General features: G+C 39.3%; 2 protein-coding genes across 3 annotated transcripts in view; one reads left to right on the plus strand and one right to left on the minus strand.

The window, feature by feature from the left end:
* Positions 1 to 16179, minus strand: part of LOC139121213 (arrestin domain-containing protein 3-like) — a 34318-nt gene that overhangs the window by 16793 nt on the left and 1346 nt on the right. Inside the window, exon 1 of one of the 2 annotated variants that reach the window (XM_070685912.1) lies at positions 6585 to 6972. The exons of the other annotated variant lie outside the window; for it this stretch is intronic. Coding sequence (XP_070542013.1) covers positions 6585 to 6702 — 118 coding nt within the window. The 5' untranslated portion in view covers positions 6703 to 6972. Of the gene's footprint in view, positions 1 to 6584; positions 6973 to 16179 lie in introns of those variants that run through there. 2 annotated transcript variants of the gene reach the window in all.
* Positions 13456 to 16179, plus strand: part of LOC139121212 (GON-4-like protein) — a 33377-nt gene continuing 30653 nt past the window's right edge. The window contains exons 1-2 of the mRNA XM_070685911.1: positions 13456 to 13566; positions 14780 to 15941. Coding sequence (XP_070542012.1) covers positions 14790 to 15941 — 1152 coding nt within the window. The 5' untranslated portion in view covers positions 13456 to 13566; positions 14780 to 14789. The remainder of the gene's footprint in view (positions 13567 to 14779; positions 15942 to 16179) is intronic.

Here is a 16179-nt window from a genome sequence, read left to right on the forward strand (position 1 = left end):
CAGCCTGACATTGACAATTCAGTTTCACATTTAACACTGTATTAACCATTAATTAATCAATGACACAGTATTAATCATTAAGTGATTAATATTATGCCCTGTGAACTCTGTCAACTCAACTATTAACAATTAATCAAATACCAGCGTAGACGTTAACATCCTTTGATGTGCGCGCGCACCTGTGAAATGAAAAGCGACGCATAGATGTACATTTGACCTCAAAAGAAGACTTCGGGAACGATGCACTATGCCGCCGTCGACAGTGTACGGAAATCGACAGTGCTATGCACACGATCGTTGCCGGATACAACAATTAAGGTTCAGGGGTGTTTACGGGAGAATGCGCCTCCGGGACAGATATTCGGATTCCCAAACTTTTAAAAATTCTCTTCTGATCTACCACTTGTAGGGGCTCATTTTAAAGCTCTTGGAGTTTAAAGTTTCCTTGCGGAAAGTTTTAACAAAAGTTTGACTTTTTATATTCCGAGGCGCGTACAACCTTAATTACTTGTCGCGTCATGAAGTGATCTATGATCGATCGAGCAAGCTTCAGGAAAAATTGTGGCCGACCTGATGTTCTGTTTAATTTCTGTTTCCGATGCCTGCATGAGCAGGGAAATCATTGATCTCCATAAATCACTGAAACAAGACTCGAAGTAAGGATGATAGATGGAAATGAGACAGGAGAACATTGTGCGAAACTAACCACAAGAAACATGCATGACCTCTCCACTGCAATTATTTCATTATAATTTTAAGCAATGATTTAGCAACGTCCCCAGTTATCAGGGAGTGATCGAGGTTTTTGTAGAGATTGGCTTTAGGCATTAAAACAACAAAGCTCAAAAATATATTTTGCTTTTACATAACAAGTTGTGGATGGAAATCAACGCTCTATGATTGACGAGGATGTCAGAGCTTGCGATACGTATACTTATCCTCGGGCCTCCTTTCGTAACACCCTGTATAACGACTGATTTTGACCGGTAGAGGGAGAGTCGTGTCAGTGTTCTTAAAGGAAATGATAACTCTAACAATTAAACTATTAAATTAGCAGATAATTATTCAATGGATGGGTAGGTTGATTGATAGACATACAGAGAGACGAGTTGTCTGTCTGCCTGACCTGACTGACTCGTGAACGTAAGTGCATGGACACCCCTACACACACAGAGCTGAATAGCGCTCGGGTACATTGCCGGAATTAATCTGGAAAAATAGTAGATATCAACTCGCATAACCGTGACTATGCAGGTGCAGCCAACGAACAATGCACTTTTAAAAAGGTCCTCACTATGATAAGATATATTGTGCATGACAAATAATGTGAACTGACTAATTTTAAGTCAAGAGGGTAATTAATTAGCTGTTCATAATTTGCCCTCCCACAGAAAATTTTTCGACTTACCCTCCCACACTCAAACTTCATTTTTACCCACTCCCCACTTATTTTTGCCTGTTTCCCCTCCCCACAGTGAATTTTTGAAGCTTCCTCGCCCTGTGGCGAAAAAAAAGTTGCCAATTTCCCCTGCCCTGGAAAAAATTCCACTCAAAAAGTTTTTGGCCAAGCCCTGTCCTCAGGACAATCAACCGATATCCGCCCTGCCCTACAAAAAAACCTAAAATTTGCTCCCCTACCACCTAAAAACATGTCCCCTGCCCTTGCAAAATTAAAATTTCCCCTGTCCTCAAAAATTGCTCCTGGAATAGCTTTTTCGATGAATAGATCATGCTGTTATAGTTACATCATTGTTCTTATTCAATATGAATTCGGAACACTTTAGGGGGGTGTCGGCAGGTGAAGGAAAAAAAGTATGACTTGAGAAAAAATGTTCATCAAATTTGCATTACTTCTGCATACAGAAAAAAAATAATTTGACGCAGGACTGACAATTGAAAAAGAATTTCTGTCGCAGCGACGGAAACAAATTGCTGCCATACTAATCCCTTCACCACCACCCCGAGAAATCCAACGTTCTCCTCTAACATGGAGAGTAGGCCTTAGGTGACTAGGAGGACAAAATCAAATCCAAAGTCAAAACACCTAGTCCATTTACTATATAGACAGGCACGCACATACACATAAGTGTGTACACACATACATACATACATACATACATACATACATACATACATACATACATACATACATACATACATACATACATACATACATACATACATACATACATACATACATACATACATACATACATACATACATACATACACACACACACACACACACACACACACACACACAATACATACATACATACATACATACATACATACATACATACATACATACATACATACATACATACATACACACACACACACACACACACACACACACACACACACATACATACATACATACATACATACATACATACATACATACATACATACATACATACATACATACATACATACATACATACATACACACACACACACACACACACACACACACATATGGGCATGCTCCAATAGTATACGTTCACCGAGTTCATTTGTCCGCCCATTTGTTCAATGAGGGATTGAAATGCCCCTATGCACCCCATTGATGAAATCATCAATTTTGATCAACTGTAGATCTCGTTAAATTGGAGAACGACAGCCGAGCCAATAAAGCAGCAATTGATGTGGACAGTGTTAAACCATCAAAGAAGACAGCTGTATATTACCTTTAGGTATTAACGGATTGCTTTGAGATTTGGAGTCGCCCGTTGTTTTATCCAAGTAGACATTCGGGATGACTGAATTGTTGATTTGCAATGCACGAATTATATTAGATACTAATTCAATTACTTTTAGCCGGTCTAATAGATTCATAGGTGTCAAGTTTGCTGTAATGGGTGGAAACTTGTGTTACGCATGCATGGAATCATTATCAACACCATCACAACCGCCGTAGCCAAGGCCATCATCATCATCATAACCTAAACTACCAATAAACAGAACTGTTTTCGCCTTCATGAAGTTTAGCTTGGGAAAACTATCATAATATTTATATGTTTTGTTCACACTTTGCCAGGGATAGTTCCTATCCTCCCTTTTTTCTTACATGCTAAACTTATTTAAATTTGTTTGCTAACTCTAGAATGCTGAATTGTCAACATTATCTGTAAAATCTGACAGTCACATGACTTTGGTTTTGCGTAGTGTTTGAAAGTGTCGTAACTTTTTGACTACGCATAGCAAAGGAAATCCTTCCTCAAGTTGAGTAGTGCAATCAGGGACAAGACTCTAAGATACCGAAGTAAAACATGAAAAATAATTTTAAGAAGAAACCAAGACCATGGGCACATCTTGTATCGGGTATTTTCCTTTCCTGAAAAGACACTCACCGGCACTATACTCTTCAAGACGTAAGACTGAGAGTGTCCGCAGCTCAAGTTGCACGCACGCGATCTCTAGATGCAGGAAATCCATAAAACTTTGTTGGGACAATTACGCCAGAAGACATCATAGTAACGTTTATATCACATGTGTGCGACAGCTAATGATATCCATTCCAGAAACACTCAAAAATTTAATATCCTTGCTGTTTGCAAAAGAAAAGTGCTCCTTTGTCAACGATTTTAATACATTGTGAATAGGATTACAGCGGTTGATTTTACAAAAGTTTGAGCGTTCCATGCGACATTGTGCATAGAGTCGATTTCGAAGTTGCCAACCAACAAGCAACGTTCGAATGTTATTGGAGCTCGATTCTACCTCGTGGCGAGTACACTGCAAAAATAACCTTAATAATGCATCCAATTAAGAAAGTCGAATGGGTAATTTAAAGTTGGAGTCCCACAAGTGCGTAGAAGACTCCCTTACGCTAACGTAATGACGGCGAGAAATTGGTACGCTTTAGATGTCTGGCGATGAGAAATAGCCCTCAGCGAGAATCCTTGTTAATCAAGTGACGCATTTACATCATCGATGATTCAGAAATTCCGGATCAACGTTCAGCATAAGAAATATGCTCGGTCAGGTGTCTAAAGAAATAATCCTCTAAGCTGTTTTAATTTTTTGCAAATATTATTTCAAAATTCATAAAAAGCGAGCTATGTAGGTCCACGCGTCAAATTAAAATGTTTTCCTTTGATTTTAGCAAGCCAAAGACTTTTTTCAAGGATAAAGGTAATAGGATACACACAACTACTTCCAGATTCCGATTTTAAAGAATATGGCCGTTATATATTTGAATACCATTCGCATTTATCATCTCTTCGTGTACAAACATGCCCGTTGTGCTTTTATTGGTTGGACTGTGATCAATCTTGTAGAAAGAAAATAATCCACACAACTACACCATATTTTGCATGTCATGGCGGGGTAACAAATATGTTGAACCACTTTCTGTCTCTAATACATGCGCACAATTGCCTCAGAATGAGGTCTATTGAAGCTGTGTAACAGAATAACGCCGTGTCATATGCAGGCATTCAAACGGCACCATTCATCAGCGATGACCCTCTCAATAGATAATTCACAATTACGTTGCGCATCTCGATTTTACTACCCACGACGAAACCAATTCATCACGGCGCAGCTGTAAGCGCTGTGGAAAATAGCACCCACCATTAAACTATCAATGCAAGGCTCTTTTTATCCAAGGCTCGTTGCAAGGGTCCCCCATTCTTTGGTCGATAATTTCATTCTCTGCATATGAAGAACACGCATACTGGCTATAGATATCCAATAACAACTTCAAAGTATGAATAACACGACATGTTTGAACACATGATGGTTTTATGTGATCAAACTATATCGGAAGCGTTCTCCTCTGTTGTCATAGGCCTAATATCTTAATGTTCAAAAAATACCAAGTTGAGATAAAATCCAATCAAATTGAATTTATAATGCACTATATTTATACGGATTTAGGAAGGTTTTTTTATTTCACTGTCATAAAAGATTTCCAGATGTCACATTAAAACTATCAATAAAAACATTTCTTTTGGTGACAGAGCTAATCCCCTCTAGCTGCGTGATAGACACCACTGTATACGTCATTCGAATTCACTGCCGCGATGACCTTTGACCTATCGCTGCAATGCTCTGCCCTGACGATGTGCGGAATGTGACTTCCTCGTAGGCTTTCCCTAGCGTCGATGGCTGCCCTGAGCAATTCTTCGACAGAAGTAGCTTCCACTATTAAACTCTTGACGTTGATATACTTGACCGTCTCGTCATGTGACTTATCTCAGAGCAATATTCTCGGAAAATCAACAAAGGGTTTTTTGCATGAGAGAAGGTATTACTATGGCAACAAAGAAGCCACATTTCTATCACTAGCTTATCTTTGTTATCGCTAGCAATCTCTTGCATCGATGTCGCGCTATTCACACTGTATAATGGTATAAAATGACGGACATATTGTCGACATCACCACGTACTTCAATGGGAATAGTAATGCTTAGATCAGAGTTTACACATACATTTGATTTTTTTCAATGGCACTGAACAACTTCATAAACGTTGGAATGCAATTGAGGGTTTCTGAGTTCCCTTTTCAAATTTCCTACAATTTCCAAACGTTCGTCAACAGTTTACAATTCAGTGACGTTTTGTTTGATGGACCCGTGAGAGATACAACTACAACGCGCTAAAATGATTATATATATTTTACATTTGCGTGTTTACGAATGTCTGACCCTGTTTGACTCAGAAATAAACACCTATGTTATAGTACAAAATCGCTTAGAGTAAAATGTTACATATTGTCTGTGGCTTTGATAGCTCTACACACCTTGCTTGAATCATAAAACTTTCCATTCGATAGAGTCAACGGTTTCGGATGGAACAGTGGAAAATGAATGCAAACACAGTTGAAGCGTTGTATCCATCGTGGGTTTGGGGACGGTAATTTTACCCCTAGAACCACACACATTTTACGAGGATGCTTTGTGAAATCAAATATATGGTACTCCAGCCAAATCTTTACTTGCTTTAAAGCCTAGCACGTATTTTACGGATACTCCGAATCAGCACAGCATTGCCATATTTTACTTCTAGGCTTTTTTTATTATGTCAGCTTGATATGAAAGGTCTTTCCGTGGAATGAAAATCATCTCAGCGCACATGCCTGGATCAGTACTGATACTTCCAGCACTTCCCACAGGTATGTGGATGGGCGATCAATCGCTCTGACGCCTTCGGCGATTCCTTATACTAGCTGGGGCTATAAATTGACACTCGCACACAGCATGAACCGCAACAACGCCGTTACACGCAGCAGAAACAAACCATAAACACAGCAGCCCGAGTTGGTCCTCCTGTCAGGCCTTAGACAAAGCTGGGGTCGCAGCCTGTAACTGACCTCAGATGGACCACCAGCTCGCCGTGTTCGTCGCATAACGTCACCCTTAGTTATATAATCGGGTTTTTTTCCCCAAAAAGCATGCACAGTTTAGCTTTGAAGTCGCAGACGGACAACACAAAATCTTTGCACAGACGTCAATATGCCCCAAGTCCTGGCCCTGGTCGACAGCGATAAATAGTCAACATATGCATTCAGAAGTCTATCCAAGGGCCCCCTTCTAGCATGTCCCTGTGTATGTATATACTGACTGTGTCGTTACCTGATAGTGCCTTGTCTTCGGTGAGGTCTATGACAACGTTACCAGAGATCGTGTCGCCTGCGTTGTACACGTCTTGTTCGTTGTTAAATTCGATAAAAAATCCACGTAATTTACCCATCCTCTTCGTCTGACGGAGATTTCAAGGACGAAATGTTCTAGAAAAGGTACACATCGCTCGGACTCGTCTTCAAGGGTAATAGGGTTTGAGCTGCGCGTATTACTCTCATCGCTACGTCGAAGTTGGTCCGAAACTTCCCATCACAACTGTGTTGTTTAAACAGCGTCTGCCTTCAGTTTAAAAATATCAAGCACAACCAAATGTTATGGCACGAGAGACGAGCGTGGCAGGAGCGTACGCCTAGCTTGTTATAAATGTATGTGATGACCCGGCATACCAACGAATCAGATCGCCAGAATTTAACGAATGGGTAGATAGCTATTACTAGGAGAGGAATGGGTAGGATCAAATAGCAGACACTCATCCCTGACCTCAATGTTATGGAGGAGGGATTACGTTTCTATTCACGGAATCTCACCCATATTTTGACACATGGACGGAAGATGTCCATCGACATTTCCGAATAATGAAACCAAAGCAAACACAGACAGCAATTAATAAACCTAGTACTTCCATTCTCCCAGTCATTAAAAGTGAGCGGATTTAGTTGCGACCATATGCCACAAACTACAGATCAAGATGCCTGTATGATACTGTGGCTTCCAGAAGGTACCAAGACACCATAAGAATCTCTATCATGGGAAGTCGTTCACCTAGGATGTGTTGGTATGCAACGCTATACAACAGAGACAAGCTAACAGGACTGGGAGATAAACCTGCTGTTATTTCGTGCGGTCACACTCCTGCCTTCTGGGCTGGGTTTCAGGGTTGCGAGACTGCCATGGGAATTAATTACGAAGTGCGTTGACGTGATCGATGTAAATAACATGTACTTGCATGATTATTTTTAAAGGTCACTTCCAAGATTATGACCATGAGTGTATCACTGTATGTTAATTGACTTCATGCCACCATGGCTCTGATAATGAGATATAAATTATATTTATGATCGGGAATGCCACATCAATTCATCATGAAGTTCAAAATCGTCGTAATTAAATAACTTAACGAGAAAGCAATTTATCTATCCCCGACAGTTTTTTTGCCTTCCTATCTGTCTGTCTGTTCGTCTGTCGGTCGGTCGGTCGGATCTCTTTCAACCTTGCGCTTCTCTTACTCTTGTCATCACATGAGTCTACTTCTTGTTACTGCGGAAGACGAAACAGTATTTTTGCAATTCGCAGCTGATGTTAACCAGGAGTAGGAAAATGTGCCTGTCCCATCTACTTGAAATTTATACTCACATTATTGAACCTTGGAAGCAATATAAAATATACAAATGGAAATATATAAATATAAAATATAAAATGGTAATATATATGTATTATACGTAAATATAAAAATGGAACATCTTATTAATATTATTAATTACTATCATGTTTATTTCAGACTAAATGGTCCATAGAAAAGAAAGAAAAAGATTACAAACTCACAAAGAATATTAATTGCTGCCTCTGGTCTCATACTCCGTGTAGTCTAAGGTCATCATACAAAAAGTTAACTAATGTCTCACACATTACATGTGTACAGCTGCCTCCTGCAAAACTGTAGCGACTTACTCGTAAAGTACCTATCTGACTCATATATGGCCATCGCAAGCTTATTCACGGATTGCTCCATCCTGCATCTAAACTTATAAATATTCCGTCTAATTATTTCACCCAGTGACATGATGCCATTTGATGCATACATACCGGAAGTACTACTAAAAGATGGAACTCAAAGGAGTCCGTCTCCAGATATTGTTGTACATCACTTTTAACGTATTAATAACTTTAACTTTAGAATTCACCCATAGATGACAGAAGTAAATGCCTGTGAAATATGTAGAAAACAAACTTTATTTATATCCACATTACAAGTCTTACACTGTCTCAGCAAAATGTTGGCTCGAACACAAAAAGCACGTCTCTGCCTGTCAATGCCATCATCATCAGTCATGTCATTGCCAATAATATGTCCTAAATGAACTTATATATATATATATATATATATATATATATATATATATATATATATATATATATATATATATATATATATATATATATATATATATATATGTAATGCTTAATCAGATCTCATGGTAACCAGATAACAAGACAAGAATCGAATAATTCCGGGAGAGTGTTGCATAATCTTTTGGAATTCGAACCGTTTTTAAATTACAGCACTGTAAACTTGATGATAAAATGTTCACCCGTACCGTGCGGGGAAAACAGTACGAGCGATGAATTTTACGTAATCTGGACTTTCAACATTGCCTTGACGCACATTTACGACACATGATCGACATCAGCAGACGAATCTGTTTAAACGTTTATGCGAAGTTAAGGTCTGCACGGTGTATGAATGAGTATACATGTAATCGGAGATGTTCAAACAGAAATAGACGATTTTCCCGGTGACAGGACTTGTGTTGAGAGTGGGGTGTCGCATTCGCCCGAACGATTCACTGTGGTCACAGTCCCCTATGATCAAAGCATGATGGATTAACCCTTCGAGCGCTGTAATTTTCTCCCGCAAAAATTTTAGTGCAAAATTTTACCATTTTTTTGAATTCTTTGTAATTTTTTGATAATTTTGAACCAAATGGACATCACATTTCATTTGCTATAGTTTTTTCTCAAAATTTTGGCAAAAATATGAGAAAAAATTGACTTGGCTTTATTTTCTACAGAGGACAAAAATAGACTTTGGCGCTCAAAGGGTTAAGCTGTGCGTGCTAGTATTTACGAAGAATGTATATGTAGTCGCCTGTGTTAGCTGCAAGTGTTCATATGAACGAGAAGTATACTAGATATCGCTTAGAGTGGAGTGGCAGATATCAGTCGGAGTAAAGTGGCGCGTATGAAATACAACACTCACATTACCCACGAATTCCATTCTATTATTGTCAGCAAAACGTAACGTAATCGGAAAACGTAACGCCCTTTGGACGGCGTTTGTCGACAGAATTTACAATCTGTCCCTGATTAATTCGTAGAAACGATAGAGGGTTAAATTTAAATAGTAATAGAACAATTTATCCGACAAGGTCGAACAGAAATACATTTTATGGTTTATGGCGAATATCTAACCTTTGGAAACCCTCAAGGAAGACGGGCATTATCAAAATTTAGTGTTCTTCTTCTAAACGATTGCCTGCAAAGAGGAATACAATTTCAACAAAATCCCATCGAAACCATATATTTTGATGCAAATCTAGCAGAACTATGTTCCATTACAGTTGCAGTAAATTTGACAATCAAACTCCCTTTCATCTAGACGTCGTTTGTGAGTCAAGTCGCCAGCAAATCTCTAAATATCCCGTCAGCAGTGAGTCAAAATGCCGCCACCATTAGCATTGTGGGTATTTTGCGCGCTAACACTGACTTTTTTTGAGCTTGAAAATCAATACTGACAGAGTCACGACAGTCACGACTTGTGTGCCACCGACTCTTTGTGCACTGTAATGCACGCTGTAAACGATAAATTACGTGTCTATGTGATTTTCACCTTAAAGGGCACTTTAACTTGATGATTTTTTGAAATCACTATTTTTTTATTGTAACGTCACCCATAATTTCTTCTTCAACTCTACAAAAGATTTTGAGATACACAATATTCAGCGTTTCAAATCAAAATGTACATGTACAGACTGCATGGTTATTGTTGACAAGTGAATTCTGGTCCGGACTAGAATTCAAGTGTCAACAATAACAGACACACGTAGACGCTATGTTTGCAAGCTAACTTGTGAGTATTAATTTCGACGTGCTTTTTGGAGTAGAACAAGAACTTTCAATTGACATATAAAATTAAGATAATGAAAAAGAACGTCAAAAGTTAAGTTACTGGCCCTTAAGGTCGTAGGCACCTCCAAATTGACAGATTAAACTTTTGTTAAAACTTTCAGTGAGATAATTTTATACCATTCTCTTTCGAAATCAAGAAGAAAGTTTTGGAGTCATCATGCAAAATTTGATACAAGAGAAACACATTATCCAATATTCACACTCACTTACAATGCAAAATGGCCACCGCCCTATAAAATTTTCGATTTTCGCGAAAATAAACCAGCAAAAACTCTATTTTATTCGATGATCTTCAAAATGAGCTCCCACAAGTGGTAGGCCAAAAAATTATTGTAAAAATTTGCGAGTTCTAATATGTGTACCCGAGGCTAGGCGTATACTACCTTAAAACCAAAAGTTGCAAAGGCAAGGATACTAAAACGTTCACCCTGAAAATACAAATCAATTATCATACCACAGCATGGTTTCTCAGGAACGGAGTATCATAGGTTGGTGAACAGTTATGGGTCAGTGTCAGGATAGAGTAAAAAATCCAATTGGCAAAGTAAGGTCCCTAAAAAGATCTAAAATCTCTATGATTTATTTGAATCTAGAAAGATTACCAACATACCAGCCGACTCTATCACAGTATGCGTTGAATCCTCTGAGCGCACTATATTCAAATAACCGCATCACTCAACTTATCGTCAGAAGCACCATTGGCATGTCCCTTTACTTTTTAATTTTTGTTTAATTCCTATGGAGACTATAGTATGCCATCAACATGGTCAATAAAATACGCCAGAAGGGTTTCTCAAGACCAACAACGACTTACTTCGGCTACACAAAAACACACTTCTGATTAATCATACCAAATAATATAAGACAGTGAATGATAAGTGACTATCAACACATAGACACAGAGAATAAATATCGATTTCAATGACTATATTCACTTTCCAATGAAACAAACACGAAGTTACTGATGAAGTCGATGGCCCAATGCAAGAGGGACGTAACTCAGTTTTTCAACAAATTGAGTTAGAGGGGAATAAAGGTTTTATAACTCTAAAATCCAATTTCTTTGTAGTTAATGGTTTAAATTGAAAAAACTGTGGAGTTGCGTCCATCTTGCACTAGTATTTTGAGCAAAAAGGACGTAAAGCATCATGAGTTACGTCATTTATGTACAAGTCGATTTTCTGCTTTTGTTGAAATATTCCTGAATTGCATCGTCATTGTAAGACATCTACATTTTTCCAAACAGGCGTAAGTATTGAGTCACATCCTTAGTGCACTGACTTTCAAGTGCAAAATGGTCGCATTTCAAGTTATGCCATTATTGCAATATCAATTACATTGACTATTTTACTCAAAATTTTCACAAAAGATGCATTTCACACTCCCGAACAAAAAGTTATCAAAAACTCAGTTTTGACTAAAACATAGTTACGTCACTCTTGCACTGGCACTGGGCCAGGGACTCCATGCAAGCGTTTGATTCAAAGGGATAAATTGTGGCAACTTTTCATTTCTTTTTGCATTTTTGTTCTGTATCTAGTTTATGGTCTAATCCTTTACATTCAATGCCGTGAATTCCACTCCATCGTTTTCTACGGTAGACTTGGACGTGTAGAACTGGAAATAGCGTCAAAGGTTGAGCATTACGAAATGACTAATATTCAGCATGCACCCTGTATATGTAGGCACATTGATGTTGGTTCCATGAAATTCATTTGCCAACAGCTATAAAGCACATAATCATCAGACATACAGATAGTGTTTACAAAGTGAAAGCGGGGCAGTTAGATATGTTTTTCGGAGCAGAACAAAGAATGTGACAGACACACAGAACAAAAGTGTTGAAAAGGACAAGCATGCAGCTGTTGTTTCGTAATCTTCCCTATTACTTTTGCTCAATCTGTTGGCCTCTTTACAAGAGTCTTTCATTCTAACATGGAAAGAACGTGCTTCGAATTACACAGTCGTTGAACTGTAGTGAGTCGCCTGCATTGACATTGGGGTTAAATGTTGGGAAAGAGGATAAATAAACTTAGTATGGATAACGAAATCAAGCGACAATACTATTTTGGCTATTGCACTGGCTTTACAAAAATAATCCAGGAAATCGGCAAAAAGTAGAAAGCGGCGATTCAGAAGGAACAATTCCTGAAAACGTCATCAGAAGTTACTTAATCGTTGTATTTGACCATTTTATAAATCAAAATTATCACCCTGGGTTCGTCATTGGCTGCACGCGCTGTTCAACCACTGAATGTACAGTACGTGATTTATAGTAGCAAGGTCGCCCCTGTCCCGACCACAGCTGGACGCTTGAGTGTAAAGTAAAACGACTCTGTACACATAAGATTCCGATCGTTTGTGCTCCGGATGTGAATGCAAACCCATATTTGCTCAGAACAAGAACAGTTTTCCTCAGTGAGAGCATCAACACTAGGACATCTGTAAATACTGTGTAATGACAAGGACTGTGAACAGTCCCCGGGGGGGTAACTCCATGGCTAATAGTACGGGGGGGGGGGCTCCTCACGAACATGGAAACCCAAACTGTTGTGATACCAGTTTTGAGCAAAAAACCTACCCTTTCTGATACCATACAATATAATGATCTAGGGGTACCAGGAGTACCAACAGTCCAACCGACAGATCGGAAATTTTGATGGTAGATCTGGGATGTAGATACATGGGTTTCCAGCGTTGACAGCATGATTTTTTAACAATTGTCAGTTTGTGTTTAAAACCGGACCCTTTCTCATACCAACACTTCGTGAAAAGTATACCCTTTCTGATACCAAACAGTGCAAAAAACCGACCCCTTTCGCGCGGACCCTGCCCGTATAGCCATCGATGGGAGTTACCCCCCCCCCCCGGGGGAACAGTCAGAGCATAGGGACCTCACGTCGGCGTCCTGAGGTCGTGGGTATAACTTTAAAAACAAAAGATATCTAAATTGTGTCGTTGATGGCAGCGTTCTTGCAGAAGGCTTGACCCCAAAAATGGCGCTACTTCCGAAGGGTGATCGCCAGGCTATGGAAACTGTGAGGTATTTTCTTATGTTCGAGTGCAGGTAAGAATATTTCAGGTGAAAATAGTTATCCTGGTGCTTCGTGTACGCATAATGTGGTCGAAAGTGGTTATGGCTTGTAGGTATTTCCACAATTTTATCAGCTGCGCGTGGAGTAGGGGAACTCGAGCGCCACAAACATTCATTTCATGTAGTAAACATCAGCGATTGTGGCGCCTATTTCCGAGCGTTTGCCCGACAACCACAGTAAATCTCAACCCCCTTTTAGATGTTGTGAGGTGAACTTATATTCTACACAGATATGTGTGACGTATTCTATACAGATACCTGTGACATATGTGTCATTTTGAGGGTTTCTTTCAAATAATGGATCATGATCATAATCAAAACAGCGTTCGACGTCAACCGCCCTGCCTGTGGTGGGGCCACACGATCAAGACTCATTTCCACATACAAATTGTATGGATATTGTCCATAATTATCGAGAATTCTGACTTTAGATCATGCCGTATTGGTGATTCGTTTTTTATACGTTTTTAGTCAAAAAAGAAAACACATTTGTCAAGCGAGAAAGGTTCCAGAAGACGTCAGCCGTCACTCACATACAGAAGGACATATAGTCCCTTTGAATTCGTCGCTTGGATATGACTATGAGGAAGGGTGAAGTTTTTCTCACAGCAAAATAGCTCGTCGAGCTCTATAATTTAGGCACATAATAGTGGACTTCGGCTCCGTTAGATAGTCCATGCAAATTTTTTTTTTGTATCAGCAACAATATTGTACAAGATGTAAAGACCGGTCAAATTTTTGAAAACAAAGTGCATTGTTTTATGTCAGGCTATCAGACACTGCTGTCTCAATCAAACCTGATTAACGCCAGTACAGTATACAGCACAGACATATGAAGACAAGCTTGGACATACCTCAGCGCACTTGCTTAAAACATGGAGGTAGCTACCTCCATGCTTAAAAGAAGAAAAGCGCATGCTATCAACTTGTTGAAAATATTCACAAGAAAACATAGCTGTACATACAAAATGTGAGAGAACACAGCTTTGATTAAATGCTTCGTGTCCTTTGCCGTGACATAAGCCTTGTCCCCACCACCTGTTTTACAGTGGTTATGTATTTTGTAATGTTTTAAGACATGCACAAATAGGATGTGGGGGATTGTGGTAAAGTTTATAATTGAAAATGTAAAACATTTATTACGGGACTCCAATATTGTAAACATACCAATTTCCCATTATTACAGATACCACTGAATGCCAACAATGTCTGCTTCGAATGAAGCAAGGACGGACAGTCATGAGGAAAAAGAGAAAACCCGGGAAAGGGACAAGAATACATCTAAAGATGGAAAGGACACTGGCTGTGGTGTGGCTCCAGACAATTCTCCAAGAGAGACAGATGCAAAGAACAAACAACAGAAAAGGCCATTGTCTGAGTTGAAATCTCCCAAGAAAGCATGGCTTGCCAAAATGACAGAAAACACAGCAGCTGGTAGTGATGAACCAAGTATAGAAAAATCTGAATCTGTGAAGAATGCAGGAGAGTGTACTGGAAAGGTCTCGTCTGTTTCTGATCAGACGGAAATCAGTAAAACAGTATCTGCAGATTCTAACGCTGTAGCTGCGGGGTGTTCACATGAGAAAGGTGTTGAAATCGTGGTACACGAAGAAGGTAGAGCAGTGAAGGAAAAACAGAATGAAGGAAAAACGACAACAGAGACAGCTCCTATTGCAGACCCTGGATCATGCGCCAGGGTCTCTGACAATATTGAACCTAATAGTGAACATTTACAGACAGTGACGGACCCAGCAAAGAATGAAAATAGCCAGACTGAGACCTTGAACCCTGGAAATGTGGGAAGGTCGGAGTCTGCAACCTCGCCTGAACAGTGTGATACCAGGGATGAAGGTGACGTGTTACCAATGGAACCCGGCTCCCAGGAAACTTTGGCAATAATCAACGAGGTCCTGGAAGAAGCCAGGATTAGGAAGAAGAAGAAGAAGAAGGCAGGGAAGTCCAAGGCCAAGAAACGACTTAGACTTGATGATAGTGAGAATGTTGAACTCCCAGCTACAGATGCTTTAGAAACGGAGACGGTAACCAAGGATACGTCACTTGGAGAAGGCAAAGGAGAAGACTCAGCGGTCGCTGTGAGAGGCGACAGTGATGTGGAAATGATTGCTGTGCCTGTGGATGAAGAGAAAGCAAAGGAATCAAAGTCACCGAAAAGAACTTTGAACAGAGACGGTGAAAATGCTGAAAGTCCAAAGGCAAAGAGAGCATGCAGTGCAAAAAATGGAGATACTCCAAAAGATTTACAAATTGATGAAGACATTGAAAAACAATTAGAGGCAAATGCTGATAAAAATAACTTGTCTGTGTACAATGTCAAGACAATTTTACATGTAAGTATAGTGCTATATGAATTGTGTGTTTGTTTAAAGGCACTGCTATTGAGAAGATCTTTGCATTATGTACAAACAAGTACTAATGACACACTTGCTAGAAGTCACTTTGTAAGGGAAAAGTTTTGTCAAACTTTTGACTTAAGTGATACCTACTTCGGAGTGCCCTTTCAAGTCACTTCAGTATCTCAAGGTCAGTTTCCAAGATGGTATTACGTGGATTCTTTCGTTTTGATCC

This window comes from Ptychodera flava, chromosome 21, assembly GCF_041260155.1.
Source record: "Ptychodera flava strain L36383 chromosome 21, AS_Pfla_20210202, whole genome shotgun sequence".
Taxonomy (NCBI): domain Eukaryota; kingdom Metazoa; phylum Hemichordata; class Enteropneusta; family Ptychoderidae; genus Ptychodera; species Ptychodera flava.